Source organism: Scaptodrosophila lebanonensis, unplaced genomic scaffold (assembly GCF_003285725.1).
Source record: "Scaptodrosophila lebanonensis strain 11010-0011.00,11010-0021.00 unplaced genomic scaffold, SlebRS2 tig00000001-arrow-pilon, whole genome shotgun sequence".
Lineage (NCBI taxonomy): Eukaryota > Metazoa > Arthropoda > Insecta > Diptera > Drosophilidae > Scaptodrosophila > Scaptodrosophila lebanonensis.
Genome location: NW_022060529.1, coordinates 1,523,564 through 1,538,408, shown reverse-complemented (window position 1 = coordinate 1,538,408; position 14,845 = coordinate 1,523,564). Strand labels below are relative to the sequence as shown.

The following is a 14,845-nucleotide window of genomic DNA, read 5'->3' as shown; positions in this document are numbered from 1 at the left end:
TGGCACAAAATGAATAATGAATAAAATAAGGAAACTTAAAATGAATGCATTTTGGAGAGCTTTAAAAAATGGCCACCCTAATGCCCTCGTTCCACGCACATATGCTCAATCAGATTTGTGTATTCGTTTTTGTTTTTACCTTTTTCTTTGCCCCGGCAGCTTAGTTTAGATTAAGTAGCTGTTGTTGTTGATGTTTTTCGTATTTTGTCCTAAAACTTCTAGCCTTTCTTTTTGTTTGTTTGTTTGTTTGTTTGTTGTTCTACTTGTTTTTGTAGCTCGTGTCTCAAATTCTGCTTGTTTTTGCGCTCTGCGGGACTAATCTGAACTCTAGCACTTCATGCAAAACATTCATCAATATCGTTGGTATGCCTAGTCCGCCACTCACAACTTCTGCTCATATTCCCACCCACACCCATAGCTCTGAGTGGGTCTGTATGAATATGTGTGTGTGCGTGTGTGTGTGGGCGTTTGCAGGTGAAATGCGTGTAATCGGCCATCGCTGGAGGCAACTTTTTGGGAAATGCCCAACTGAGAGTGGAGAATAAATATAGGCATTGCATAGGTATAGGAATGTTGGTATACTACCCATAAAATTGATTGCTTTTTCCTATTGTTTGTTCCATTTGCCAAAAATCTCTATTAGGCAGGGACTAAGCCTGAAGGTTTCGCTTTTTCCATTATGTTATTTTTTTAAAATGCTTAAGTGTTTTCACAAAGCCGCTTTCAACGTTTAGCCAGCTAAACGGTGTGGCATTAGCAGATTAAGTTGTTGGCCATCAGCAGGTGACCAGCAGCTTGTGGAAAAATTACATGCCCGACTATCGCAAGCTGCCAACTAAACCAATCGCGATGTGAAATGTTAACTGCGCCACTTGACCTGGCCATTTACGAATGTCAATCAACTTGACGGTCAAGCTTAGGTGAAGACGACCAAAGATCGAATCCCAAATCAAGAATACTCTGTAATGGGCAATGAGTAGAACGTTAAGGCAAAGAGCAGGTGAGAAATGGAGAGAAAGAATTGCGTTTTCTATATAAAGGTCTAATTTATTTATTAGCTACAAATAAAGTTTAATTGTCTTCATCAATAATGCATGCTTAAATTTACATTGAAGACCTCGACTCATCCCCTTTGCCAGCTTGTTTTATTTTTGTACCGAGTTCTTGAAGCGCAATTAACCCCTAGAATATAGCTTTCAACCACTTTACATTAAGAACGAAAAACAAAGAAATATAATTGCGAAAGAGTTAAATAAACATTAAATTCTGTTGCTCGAAAATACGAGTACGCTTCGGAACACAATGCCTTTTTTTGGACCCTACTCATTCACATAAGGGATAAGGCAATTAAGAGCCTTGTAAAGACATTCATTTCCTCTGTCCGGTTCGTGTGATTGATTGACACCTGCAAGCACTCTTAACACTCCACTCCACCACTTTCCCCAGAATTGTCCCTGTCACACTCCGGCCTTTTGAGTGTCACTCGAATTAGTTGCAATTTAAATTAGCTGTCATCGTGGCCATTTCAATCAAATGTCCGTTCTCGCCCTGGGCCTGATGATAGCCCAATTGGATGTACAACACCCTCGTGTCACAATCGGGTTGTGCTGTTGCATCTCCTTATGGGGCCTCAATGGAGCACTTGATTTATTTCGCTCACCAGCCATATAGACAGCCAAATGTGCGATCAAAACAGACCCCATTCGACTGCCTACCACACATTATCGGTAAGAGTGTGTGCGTGTCTCTCCATAATAGATAATATAGTAGTGTGCATGTGTGTGGGTTTTTGTGCTGTCTGCGCCTGATTTGGCGATTTGGTATTTGAAATGTTATTGGCAAACTGTCCTTAGTTATTGTTGTTGTTGTTGTTGTTAGATAGTGGCAGCTCGGGAGCTTTGAATCTTGTCCGACCTTGAACTAAGTCCGAATTGTGCTTAGCCTAGATAACTGAAATCCAACCGTCTTTTCCATGATTGTTGGGCATTACCTGGGGGCAGAAAAATATCTATACTTGAATAGGGTATGAGCTTTTTTTTATTAAACTATTATTAGAAACAGATTGCGCTATTTTGCTTGATTTTCCATAGTTTCCTCAATTTGCAAACTTTCATTTTCTCTAAATCTCTGACAGTTAAAATTAGTGGCGAGCAATTTCAACAAATCACTAAGTACACGTAAGTTGTAAACTCTTCTAATTGAACGCTAGAGAATGTTTTAGAATTCATAAAATATTGTCAACTGCAATTACTATTGAAATACAACGAATTTATTTAATCCGCCCGCACTAATTGGTTCGTTCCGTTCTTCATTTCCCGCCGCCTTGCGATCCTTAAATTGCAAGCTAATCATCTTTGCGGATTAACAGCAAAATAAACGTAGCTTTTCAAAATGGTGCCATGGCCTGGCGTTCCCGGACTTGCAGAGAAAAAGGATGACTGAAAAGTTTGTCCTTGCTTATTACTGAGCGTCCCGAGCTGCCCCTGCAGTCGTTGGCTTGTCAAAAAGTAAGTAGGTATGCAATAAATTACGGCTACATGATATCTAGTAGCTTCTCGTTTCGCCAAACTGCGCCTAGCGGGGGAAGAAAGCAAAGTTTTATGTTTGTAACAAAAACAAAAATAAAAACAAAATGAAGAAGAACATGGTCAGAAGTTGGGAGAACAAAGACAATGAAAATTTATGCAAAAGTAGCAATTCTCTAGTTGTAGTTGCTGTGCTTTTTATTTCCATACAACAATAAAAATGCCGACAATTTGATAAATTATACATGCAGCAAATAGGCTTGGGGGGTTGAGGGGGCGGTGACAGTGCTATTGCTGTTTGCAGCCACAGCAGCTGCTCTGGCGACAATTTGTATGCGCCCCCTCTATAAATAGGCTATATATACAGAAGATATGCACGTGTGTATATTCTCTAGTAATTTGCGTTTGGTTTCCTTTTTTGCAACGCCGATAAGCGCTTAAGTAATAATGTCAACAAGAAGAAGAAAAAAGGACAGAAAAATAGGAAAATGCGGCCATGAGAACCACACAATCGCCGCGGCCTCAAGTAATTTAAGTCTTAATGAGCAGCGTTTCTGTTGCCGGCAAAGTCGCGCGCAATCAAGGCAAGGTCAAGCTAGCGCTAACACTAAGGCTGATGCGATAAAAATGATAAGCCAGCGCCAGCAGGACATGCCAAGAGGCTCAACGGCAGGCCAAAAGAGGTCCAACCAGAACCGACTCGGACACTGCCAGCCCTTCGTTTGTTTTTAGAACACTGTTATACTGAAGGAGCATAGTGTATCAGTATTCGTGGATTGTGTATAACAGTGGGGGGCCGCTGATTTTAAATGCTGCGCGCGTTGTAGAAGTCACCTTTTTTATTGCTCATTTAAGCGCAAGGAAATTTTTGTTTATATGGCCAAGTAAGCAAATTGTTGTGGCTTGTGGCTGGGCGACTGGATTACCGAACGGTGGGCATCGCTGTTAACAGCACGCGCTTAAAGTTCTTGGCTTAAGTTGCCTTTATTTAAAGATGGCTTCCGCCACACTTCCTGTGTGCCGGTGGCCAGCAAAATGTGTTACAGACGATTTGGAAGAACATTCACATGTGCCCCTAACTTCAATTCCTGCCATTGAGTTTGGGCCGACATTTTTGGGCGGCACAGATTGTAAATCAAGTAAATAGGCTCCGAACAAATTACAAATCATTGTGCGTCAAATTAATGACAAAGCAGTATACAAGTTTTTGGGACAGCATGACGAATGCTCTTCTGAAATAATGTGGCACAGAAAGTTTGTCATTGATGTTCAGACTCTGTGGGGTTAAGCTAAGCGAACGTAAATATTTTAATTTATTGCCAAAATACCGTGCACAAACGTAAAAACTAATCACGAACAATTAAACAGACACCGCGAACCAAATTGCAGCTTGTGGCACAGACCACAAGGCTACAGTGTCATACAACACTAATCCCACACACACAAACATAGGTATTCAAATATGTTCATATAGTACTAGATAGGCGTGAATATGCTGCAAAAATCCAATAAAAGAGCCCACTAGCAGCGGTTATGGCCGCGATTGCAAATCCAATTGGATGGACACATTCGCTCGACAAACTTTCAAATGACCGCTGTGGACTGCAAATGGAATTATAGTTGAGTTCGCAGAAATCTAATATGCATCAATAGTTCGATTTCACATCGGTATGTGCTTCAAATTGTGCACGTGTCTGTAAATATTTGCCTGTAAGCATATACATAAATAAAGGTAAAAGTACATACATTTATGCACTTGTATATATAAATCCATTTGTCCCTTAAAGGCTACAGAATTTCTTCTGAAAAGCGTAGCATCTCCGACCACATACATATATAGACCTCGTATCTTATATACATATATTCTTAGTCAGCAGGAGAATTGATCAATCAATGAATCAATCTACAAGTATGTAACCATTTCGAGAACGGCTGAGCATTAAAAAAACGTAATATATAGACTCTCCCTATCGCTTGGCTACACGAATTTATTTTTTGATAATGACTCGGTTGCTGTTTTAAAAGTCTGTAAGAGCGGTCTCATATATAAAAATGTCCGATATAATCTGCAGGCCGATTCGCAACAAAAATAAATGTTAAAACAGGGATAACTTATTTCTGCCTATTTCTCTATATCAAGTTTATTTGCACTAGCTTAGGAACTAAATGGCTCCACTCAAAGGATATCACATCTAATGAAGGAGCGGAACTCGAAGATATCTGTTTAAACATTTTCACTGATTACTTATCACAAATTGCCGAATCCTGCTTTCGGTAAACCTAAGCCCTAGACCTAATTGCTCAAGTACGGCTGCGACTACCTTCTTAATGGGCGATCACCTTTGAATTCAATGAACTTTTGCAAGTCGTGGTCGTGAATTTAAATTATATTTGGCCATGCTTAAGTTTCTTAACAAACTTTACATTGAGGTGTTGGCTTGCACGACGCACCCGCATTTGTGATACTACAAGGCTTTTGACCTTTTTGGGTGTGCGTGCGTGTTGTTGGTTAGCTTTTCATAATCGATGAGTAGGCGAATCCCGTGTGTCCATAAACTTTTACAGACGGCGGCAGGTCCAGTGTACGAGTATATAAAAGGGTTTCAAGCTCTGACCCGCTGTGCTTGTCTTTTTTATAGACTTGCCAAAAAAAGTGCAAACAAGTAAAGGACTTTATAGCCGAGAAGATGCGGACGTTCGAAGTTGGCTCAGGCAAGTCACTCAAGGAAATTCGTTCATTGCTACCGGCATTTTTATTTTCTCTCCCCAAAGGGTGAACGGCTGTAGCAAAGCAACGTTCGGAATTAAAGTGTAATATGCCTTAAATCAAGCTGCTGGAATTTCAAATTGAGTTTAAAGGGCTTAAATAGATGTGGCACACAATTTAGTGAAGGCAAATGTAGACAGATTCGGGTAAATGCTCCTGAAAATTACAATTTGTGTTTGTGAGACCGGTGAGGCAGTAAGCCGAGTCTAAACAAAAATCTGAATACACAAGTTCATTAAGTACAAAAATTATCTGCAATTTTATATAATATCTTGGAAGATAAATGTCTAATACAAAATATAATTCTTTTATCTCGAATACATAAGAACTGCATATACCAGTGCGGGACATTCTCATTGAATGTGATAGGTCATGGGGTAAATGGTTCGCTGCACTCTTAATTACTATGATTAGTTTATAGCAGTTTACCTGGGTACAGAGTATTACACTGTCGGGCTTGCTCGACTGTAGCGTTCTCTCTTGTTTAAATTGATTTCGTCTATTTCACTAGTGATCGTTTATAGTGTTTTTATTCAAGCAGTCAGATCTAATATTTCCAAATTTCGTATTTAGCAGTGACGCAAAATTTAAAGTTTCTGAGCTAGACTGCAGAAAGGCCTAGGGGAGAGATAATTTCTTTAACTAAATACGTAAGCAAAACGAAAAATTTAATTTCCTGAATTTGAATTTGCGCGTGTTGGCAGAATAATAAACATAGTACAGAAAAAAATACACAATTGTTGTGTAGCAGGCAGCTTTGAATTAGGCGAGTTTTTATTATTTCTTGATGTGTACACACTGCTAACGCAACAGCTGTTTACGGAATCTTTCGTGCTCTAAGAATTTTCCAAAATTATAATTTAAGTGCGTGATTTGTTATAAAAATAAACAATAAAAATGGCACAAGATATGCTGCTCGATGCCGAGGAATCCAGCAACAAGGAGACGTTCCTGCAACAGTTTTGCACACTGGCCAAGGTTGCGAGTGGCGCTGCTTTGTTAGATGTGATTTGCCAATGTTTATCTTCGCCGAATGTTTTTGTTTTCGGCGAGCTTTTGGTTGAACCTAATGTGGCAGAGGTAGATTTTAAGTTTTCTCAACTATTTGCCTCTAATAACATATTCACATTTGCCTTTAGCTAAAGGACGGCCCAGACGCCAAGTACTACAACACTTTAAATCTATTTGCCTATGGCACCTACAAGCAATATCGCGCAGAGCGGGATAAGTACATAGAACTGACGCCGGCGATGCAGAAGAAATTGCAACATCTGACCATAGTTTCGCTTGCCATCAAAACTAAGAGCATTCCCTATTCCGTACTTCTGGAGGAGTTGGAAATTAATAATGTGCGTCATCTCGAGGACATTATCATCGAGGCCATCTATGCGGGTAAGTGCTACAAGTAGTTTGATTTTCATTAAAGAGGCCACTTTTTTTTTTATCAACACCAGCACGTTATAAGGGTGTCTACTTTGGATTGGGCTTTTCTTGTTTAGAAACCAGCTGTCTCTTTATTTGTGGCAGTGATATAGTAGTATTTACGCTAAGAACGTATAGGTATTATGAAAACTTGAAATTAGTGTAGTGGCCACGCCCTTTAAGGGGTGTACATCTAAGCGCGTGCCAAATTGACACAAAATCTCCATGTCCTGCTTTCATTACATAGGGTGGGGATGTAAGCGTTGACAGCAACAGTTGCGTTTAGACTCGCGGGCTTTGCCTGCCAAACTTTTTCGATTAAAAATAACAGGCTGTGTTGTTGCAAGTACGCATTGCTTTGTCGAGTTTTTAATTAAAGTTGCAGAAAGCGGCGCGACTTGCGCATGACTAGCCAAATTGACCGGAATATGCTGTAGTCGGTGTGCCCCCGTTGGCCTACAGCGCAACAGGTACTAACTGTGAACGTCCTTTGTCAGTTTCCAGCAATTGCACTTTGTTATACTCGCTAGTAGTCTTGTACATGTTCAGTCCTAATTCGTCGCCCCACCTCTGAAGTACGTGTCTCCATTCACGTGTGTTTGTTTGTTTGCGGTCGTTCCTGCGTCCACCATTGTGCGTTCGTAGAATGCATGGAAACTTGACAGAATGACCCGCAAGGCAGTGAAAAATTACTCGCAAACGGAGATTTTAATAAGCAACGCAAACAGGGTAGATAATTGAAAAAGTTTAAACAAACATTGGCCGGACTACGCGAAACTCCCTAGTCGTCGCCAGATGTCCTTTCATTTACACAATTCTATGTGGCTGTTTGTACCATTTCATTATTGTTTATGCGCAAGGTTATTTCGATTTGCAATGATTATTACAATTAATAAAATGAGAAAGCCAATTAATACCTAATCTTGATTATTTATACATTAATTATAAAAGCACATTAGAGTTACAATAACCGATTGAGAGGCAATTAAAACGTCAAACAGGTATTCAAGCATTCTTTTTACCGCAAAAGTGTGATAAAAGGCACTGAGAGGCTTTAAATAAATTCTATATGCTACTTTACAATTGTGGAGCAGCGCCATTAAATCAGTGGCTCATATTCTTTTTACAAAATAACTAATAACGAATTGCTTTTACGCATAAACGCAGACTTCTGTTCGTCCCATTATCATTCCTACTTTAGTGGCTGCCTTCTTTCGTATCCTCTCTGGACTTGCCAACTGTTTGACTTCGTGTAGTCCACTTTTCCTTGATTTTGCATAATTAAATCAAATGCTATTTCTTATTTTACTTTTTAGCGCTCTTCTCCTTGTCATCGCTCGTTAGCGCGCGTTTCAATTAGAAGTTTAGGGCAACCAAAGATCTGGAGGTGGAAAAAGTAGGAAAAAGTTGGCGGCGCCAAATGAAATGAAAAACTCAGTACCAATTGTGCTTTTCAAAATCACAAATTGTGTTCAGCTCGCGGGCCGCTCTTCCCCAACCTGTCTGTTGCACTCATTGCACTTGATTAGCTTGGTCAGCTGGCGACGTCGTCTGGTCGGTTAGACGAAGGCTAAAGCCAATATATCCACCAGTTGCGCGATAAAGTATGCAAAGTCGTTTTTAAGCCATTTACTGGCCAACAGCTGTGCTAACACTTTGCGCTAATGTTTTTCTTTGTTTCCCTTCATTTTTTTCGTTGCTCTCGCACCTGGCGCAGATTGTTTTCTCAGCCTTAACATGTGCGCGAGAATACGTCGAACTTTTGCTTGGCGCTTTTTGTTGTTTTACTGTAATAATATCAGGCAAGGCCGTGGGCAACATTTCCACTTGTTTTGATTTTCAATTTTGCATACTTTCAATATTGTAGCGTTTGAGTGGCTTAGCTTTCAGATCAATTCTTTTGACACACCCTCCCGATATGTCAGTTTGAAATTAGTTTCTCACTCTGTATCTCTCTATAAAACAGAATGATGGGTGGGGATGCAGCAGCTCTTTGGAATTTTGTATTGGTTTGAAAACTTGCTGTGGACTGCTCTTGACTTTTTAGCTGATATGGAAAATGCCTTTCGACAACTGTTTGCTGGAGCAATTATTGTTGTTGTTTGCTGTTTGCTGCTGCCTGGTTGCCTTTGGTTGCATTGTGCAATGTTGCAACGCTTCACTAAACAGCTGGCGTTGTTATTGTTTTGGCGGACTGGCCACAAAGCAGGAACGCGAGCGATGACAGCCACAGCGCTTTGAGAATTGCTAGCATAACATCCGCCTGAAACTATGCTAGGCTTCTCTGGTAAATAAACAGGCGAATAATCCAAATGGAAGTCGTAAATGGTAAATAAATAAAGTGCGCGAATAAAACGATTTTGCTTTTAATGGAAACTCGAGTGCTGTTACGATGGCAAAAACTCCATTTGAACAAATAAAGTGACAACAAGGCAGGGGAGATTGGCTGTGCCTGCTCATAAATAACATGGGGTGCTTGCTGGCCTTGGTTTATTCTACCTGTCACCTGTCTAATTGCTTTCAAATCCAAGCGTCGGGCAAATAAATTTCAAAGAGCACACGCTGGGACCCAGGATAGTAAAAAGATTTATATTATGATAGGCATTAACATCATTGGGGCATTTTTAAGGGACGGCCCAGGACAGGCAATCAAAATAGTGGGCCAAGAGCATTGCATACCATTATGCTGTAATCTGGATTTACAGGCAGGCGATAGGGCAGGAGCTTTAACAGTAGGCAGCAGGTAGCACAGATACTCGCATTTATTGTGGCTCTTCAGGCACTGTGTGTCGCTAATGCTGCTCTTTGGTCGCCCCATGCCAGGGGCTGTTTCTTCTCTTACCTTTTTTTTGCATTCCCGTAAAACGTTTGGGCCATTAGAACATCATTTGTCTTGCCATCCCTGCGGCGCCCTGGCCAGCGATAATTAAATGCGTTTTATAATTGAAATTCGTTAGGCTGAGTAGCATTTCAGAGCAATGGAGATGCTGTCTCTTGCTGAAAGCTCTTTGTTAAGCCCCGTGATTGATTTGCACCACATTTTTAGTTGCGTTAGAAAAGTACAAGTTTCTTAAAGCCTTTGAAGGAAACATTAAATCGAAAATAAAATAACATTTTTAAAATATTCATAATTAATTACTTAGGCCGAACATTATTTGTTATTTATTATTTATTATTTATTTATTTATTTTAAACATGTAAACATGTGTAACGGAGCAGTGAAGAAAACCTCACTAATTTTATTTGTATTCATTTTAAAAACTGCGTGCAATGACTTGCTTATAAAACAAAACTATTAATATGTTGGGCATGCAACAGCGTCAGCTTTTCATCCGAGTATTCATAGACAGCTTGCAACTATGCTATGCCTTTTAATTTGCATGCAACCAGACAAATATTGGTGCCACATGTACGCGCACAGCATCGGCAACCACACCACATCTCGCGAGCATTACATGCTTATGCACGCAACGCTCGTTATGTGGCAGTAAATTCTGAAGAGCATTTCCAACTTTGGAGGGTTATAGAGGAGGCCATATGTGTGTGTGTGTGTGTGGAAGCACCTTTGGCGTTTTTGATTCTTCTGGGTTTACTTGCATCAAAGAGAATATCACATAATGCTATGCTCTGGTCCCTTTGCGCACTGCGCCTGCCTTTGACTTAGACTTGCATAAATGGATGACTACGCTAAACTGTTGCTATGGACTATTTATTGCTTTACATGCTGCGTTGATTCGCCTAGCCCTACAAAGGCTTGTTGCCACCTAACATTCTTCATAAAGTTTTCACTACTCATATTGCTCCTTATCTGCGAGCCTTATTCTCTGACTAAAAGTAGCAGGTGCTTTTCAATTTCCAAACCGATACATTGCAACTGGTTTTTCGGTCAGCAGAAAAAAAAATCAATCAAAGTTGTTAGAGAGTTGGCTTGTTTTCGTATTGCTTATTTTTTCTGAAACACAAAAACTCTACTGTGTATTTTGTTTGAATTTTGAACAAAAGCTTCATTCTGAATTACACTTTAAAAGGTATTTATTCATTTTGTTCAAATGAGTTCCATTTAAAACACAATTCGGCAAACCGAATCTATTGAACTACTTTAACAAATGTGAGGTATTCACTTATTAATTGCTTGCGATATTGCATTTATGACTATGAGTGTCGTTAGAGTTTACCTGTGAGGAGAACACAAAGGCAATATATCAATCTAACTGTCAGATTTGAGTAATAATAAACACTATTTGCTAAATACTCAAACTGGAATATCAGTTTGGATATTCTAGCTCTTGTGCTTCCAAGGTCCTTGCGTTCAAACAGATGGTCTTTCTCAAAACGACTACTGCTTTTTACGGCTTCTTGGATTTCATTTATTCTAGTATACAAGTATTTAAAACAATTCGTTAATGCGTATCTACAAGTATTTCCATGCAATTTAAATTAAATATCACCCTGTGCAGTAGCCTAAAAGCCGCTTAAGATAAAACTGCACAATCTGGCATGCTTGCATACTTTTTGGCGCCAACATCACATTGTTGTGCAGCAAAAAGTTTCGACGCTCTTCTCTACGTAAGCATAGTCAGTCACCATCGAAATTGTTTCGGTGTGCTGGTGGTTGGCAGTTTTAGGTGAAAACTTTCCCCCATAGCTTAAATTGATGGCTGAAGTTTGCTGAGGTTGGGGCTGCTGTTGCGACTGCGAGGGCGAGGACGAGGACGAGGGCGGCCTGTCTCAGTCATTTTCTGCTGTCTTTTTTGACAACTTTCAATTTATAAGTTTTCTGGCTGCACATAAATCGACAGTTTGCCGGATGGCAGCCCTAACTGCCACTGTCAGCGGCGGCCCAATTTGCAGCTCAAATTGTGCATACTTTTTGCCAGTACAGACATTTAATTTATCTAGAAAGCCTGCAGTGTTCAAACTATTTGGCATTTTGACAATGTTTTATAATTAAAATGGTCAACATTTTTTTTTAATTATTCGGTTATTGAAACAAATGCCGGAGACTGAGTTTTAACATTACGATTATTAGTCCATTGAGTCGTTGCCGTAATTTTTGCGCAATTTCGTTTCGGTTTTGGTTTCGTTTTTGGTTTTTCTTTTCTTCTTTTTGACATTTCACAAGTAAGCTTGATTGATGGTGCTGTGCGCTTTGGGCGATAGAGAAAGAAAACAGCATAGCGCGATTTTTCAACCTACATTCAAGCGTCGGTGTTGACGCAAAAGCAAGGCACATGTCAATGCCAAAAGCGTCTGCTGTTAAATCACTTTTCGTCATGTTTTTCAATTATTTTTAGCACAATTTTTGGCGTTAAATTGAATAAAATATATATGCTGCTGCTGCTACTGCTCTTCCACTAATTGAAGCAAAAAAATGTTTAAGAAAAAATTGATTGCCAATTATGGATGTGTGGGTGTGTGGGTGTGTTGCTTTGTTGCTTTGTTGCTGTGTGTATGTGTGGAGGAAGATCAAGGTGACGAAGGAAATGAGCGAAAGTGTGCGTAAATTGGATCTGCTGTTGCTATCAGCATACTCAGTTGCATATTTGAGTGAATATTTATGATAAAAGTCTATCCCATAAACACAAAACTTTCTCCTCTGTCGAGAAAAGCGAGAGAAGCCAAGACAAGCATTCCAAGGCCAATGGGTGCTTTAGCATCATAAAGTCAACGGCAAAAGGCGATTAAAGTCTTAGCCTGAGCTTAGGCGATGGCAACAACATGGGAAGATAATCGTAGAGAAGGCAAACGAAGCGAGAAGCCAAAAAGCACAACGTCTAGTTTGTGGACGCAAAATAGGGTTAAGGGGAAGACGAGCAGGCTGGCCAGTCCGCTTCCATGGCCATCTGCCATCCATAGCCAATGCGCTTCCAGTACGCTCGATTTATGCTCGTGTACGAGTAGCTTCTCAGCTTATCATCGGTCTGTCAAAAGCCCTCAGGCAGCTAGTTGAGGAAAACTGGCTCGATCTGAAGCATTTCATAATCCACACGCATCCGGCGAGCTTCAAACATTACAGAGCACAACACATGCCAAATGCGAAATAATTTCAAATTAATTACTTCTGTCCTACGGCCGTCCAGCGTCCTTGCATCTGTCATCTCATCAAATTGCATTTGCTGGATTGTATTCATTTGAACTGCTGCCGTTCGAATACAATGCTAATCTGTTAAGCTCTGTGCAGCAGCCATAAAAGAACAACCAAACAATTATTACGTATACGTTTATTTTGCAGATTTATCTTTGCACTGTTCTCGATTCAATTGATTCGATTCGATTTGTCGATTTGTTATTCTTCACTTTTAGCTTAATAATATGATTTAACTTCGTGTAGCTATTATCTCGCTTTAGCAGTTGTTATTGTGATTACTGGGAAAAACCAAATTATGGGATAATTTGAAACGTTATTAGTTAGTTTGGAATTATTCAATATTTTACAAAAATATTTTTGTAAATTTGCTTATATTTGAACTTGGCACAGGGTATTCATGAGTCAGACTGGCACAAATTTAACCCTTTATTTGTTATAAAATCACTTTAACTATGTTTCAAATGCTTAAACGAAGCCCCCGGCTGTGGTAAATAAATACTTATAGTACTCAAATCTGGTTTAAGCTCTGTAATTATCGAGAAAACAAATTCGAAATAATCCAATGTCCTCATTTACAATGTGTAGCCTTTAATTAATGTTTTCGATGTCGTCGAGTCCAAGAGGCATTCAAGTGTACTAAATGCTTGAATGTTCTTATTCTAAACTTTCGCCTGACCTTGGCAAGGCAGTGTTGTTTGTCATGTCCTATGCTTTTAACATAATTAAATATATTTGTGTGTCTTCCACATGTGTATTAGCACGATTATGTGTATTAGCACGGCAAACAATACATGCAAACAGAAAACTTTTCTGGCACCCCCAAGTCACTCCATTTTGATTTGCACTTCATACTGTACACGATTTCCAGTTCAGAAGGAGCCAACTAATGATGCGTATCCTAAGCCAGAACTCAATTGAAAGGCTTCGTTCACAACTGCTTTCGTTACCTGAGTGCGCATGGCAGAAGTATTGAGAACCCCGGTCGGTTGTACTTGTCGGAAAGTCTTGCACTTTTCAACTAACTGACGGCCCTACGAACTTGCTTAGTTGCTTGCTACCAAAGTAACTCTTTGAACGCTTCTCATTGCCCACTTCAGTAACTACTTTCGGAGCAGTTGAAGCCAATGCTGGTGCTTTGAAATTTGTTGGCAAAAAATTACTGCAACATCGGCCCAATTTGTTATGAAGTGCAACATTGATGTTACGTTACGTTTTGGCTTCGGTTCTTCTCTTTACAGACATTATACACGCCAAATTGTTTCAGAACACTCGCATTCTGGAGGTGGATTACGCACAGGGTCGGGACATTCCGCCGGGATACACAAGCAAAATAGCAGAGACTCTGCAGGCCTGGGTGAATTCCTGTGATGGAGTCTCCAACTGCATAGACATGCAGATAAAGTACGCCAATGCAGAGAAGGCCAAGCGCCTGTTCAACAAGGAGCGCATCGAGCATGAGGTGGGTTGCAACTTCCATTACGAAAAATGTCCAGTCACTGTCATTCTCGCTTCGTCTCCACTTTGCCGCAGCTAATCAACTTGAAAAAAGTTCTGAAAAGTCAGGCCTCCGACAGCGATGAGTCCATGCAGATCGACACCCATGGCGCCGGGCCGAGCGGCAGCAACATGAGTCAGCCGGAGTTGCGCAAGAAGCCGTCAAAGATGAAGAATCCGCGCGCAGGACCCGGTGAGTACAAATTTTCCGCAAAATTGCGTAACTGTCATCCAGAAAAACTTGGCCTGTTGATTAATTATTAATTGCGCGCGCGCTAAGTCTATAGTTTGCACTTTTAATTACTTTTCCGCCATTTTCAGTTGGCCTGAAGTTCAGCAAGTGAGTGCCGGCCAGCCGAGCGGACAGGGGCCACAGGACTAGGGCCAATGCAGCTCAAAGCCCCAGCTCGGCATAGTCACGAGCACTGTAACTTATTAAAGACTTTAAACACACCCATTTGCCCACACAGATCGAAAACGGGCTCATCATTAGGCATTCTGAATAAATATTTATATGCACTAACTAAAAATAAAATCTATGAAATGTGA

The 14,845-nt window shown here is 40.3% G+C and overlaps 1 protein-coding gene across 1 annotated transcript; it reads left to right on the top strand.

The window, feature by feature from the left end:
- The first annotated feature begins 5,913 nt into the window (after nucleotides 1–5,913).
- Nucleotides 5,914–14,845, top strand: LOC115633789 (COP9 signalosome complex subunit 7). The gene is made up of 5 exons (XM_030531266.1): nucleotides 5,914–6,372; nucleotides 6,432–6,684; nucleotides 14,041–14,261; nucleotides 14,333–14,489; nucleotides 14,618–14,845. The coding sequence occupies exons 1-5, from the start codon at nucleotides 6,190–6,192 to the stop codon at nucleotides 14,638–14,640; spliced, it is 837 nt and encodes a 278-aa protein (XP_030387126.1). The 5' UTR covers nucleotides 5,914–6,189; the 3' UTR covers nucleotides 14,641–14,845.

Coding starts and splice junctions, on each gene's coding strand:
- LOC115633789 (XM_030531266.1), top strand. CDS start 6,190: ATGGCACAAGATATGCTGCTCGATGCCGAGGAATCCAGCAACAAGGAG. Junction 6,373..6,431: donor TTGAACCTAATGTGGCAGAG/GTAGATTTTAAG, acceptor ATTTGCCTTTAG/CTAAAGGACGGCCCAGACGC. Junction 14,490..14,617: donor GAATCCGCGCGCAGGACCCG/GTGAGTACAAAT, acceptor CGCCATTTTCAG/TTGGCCTGAAGTTCAGCAAG.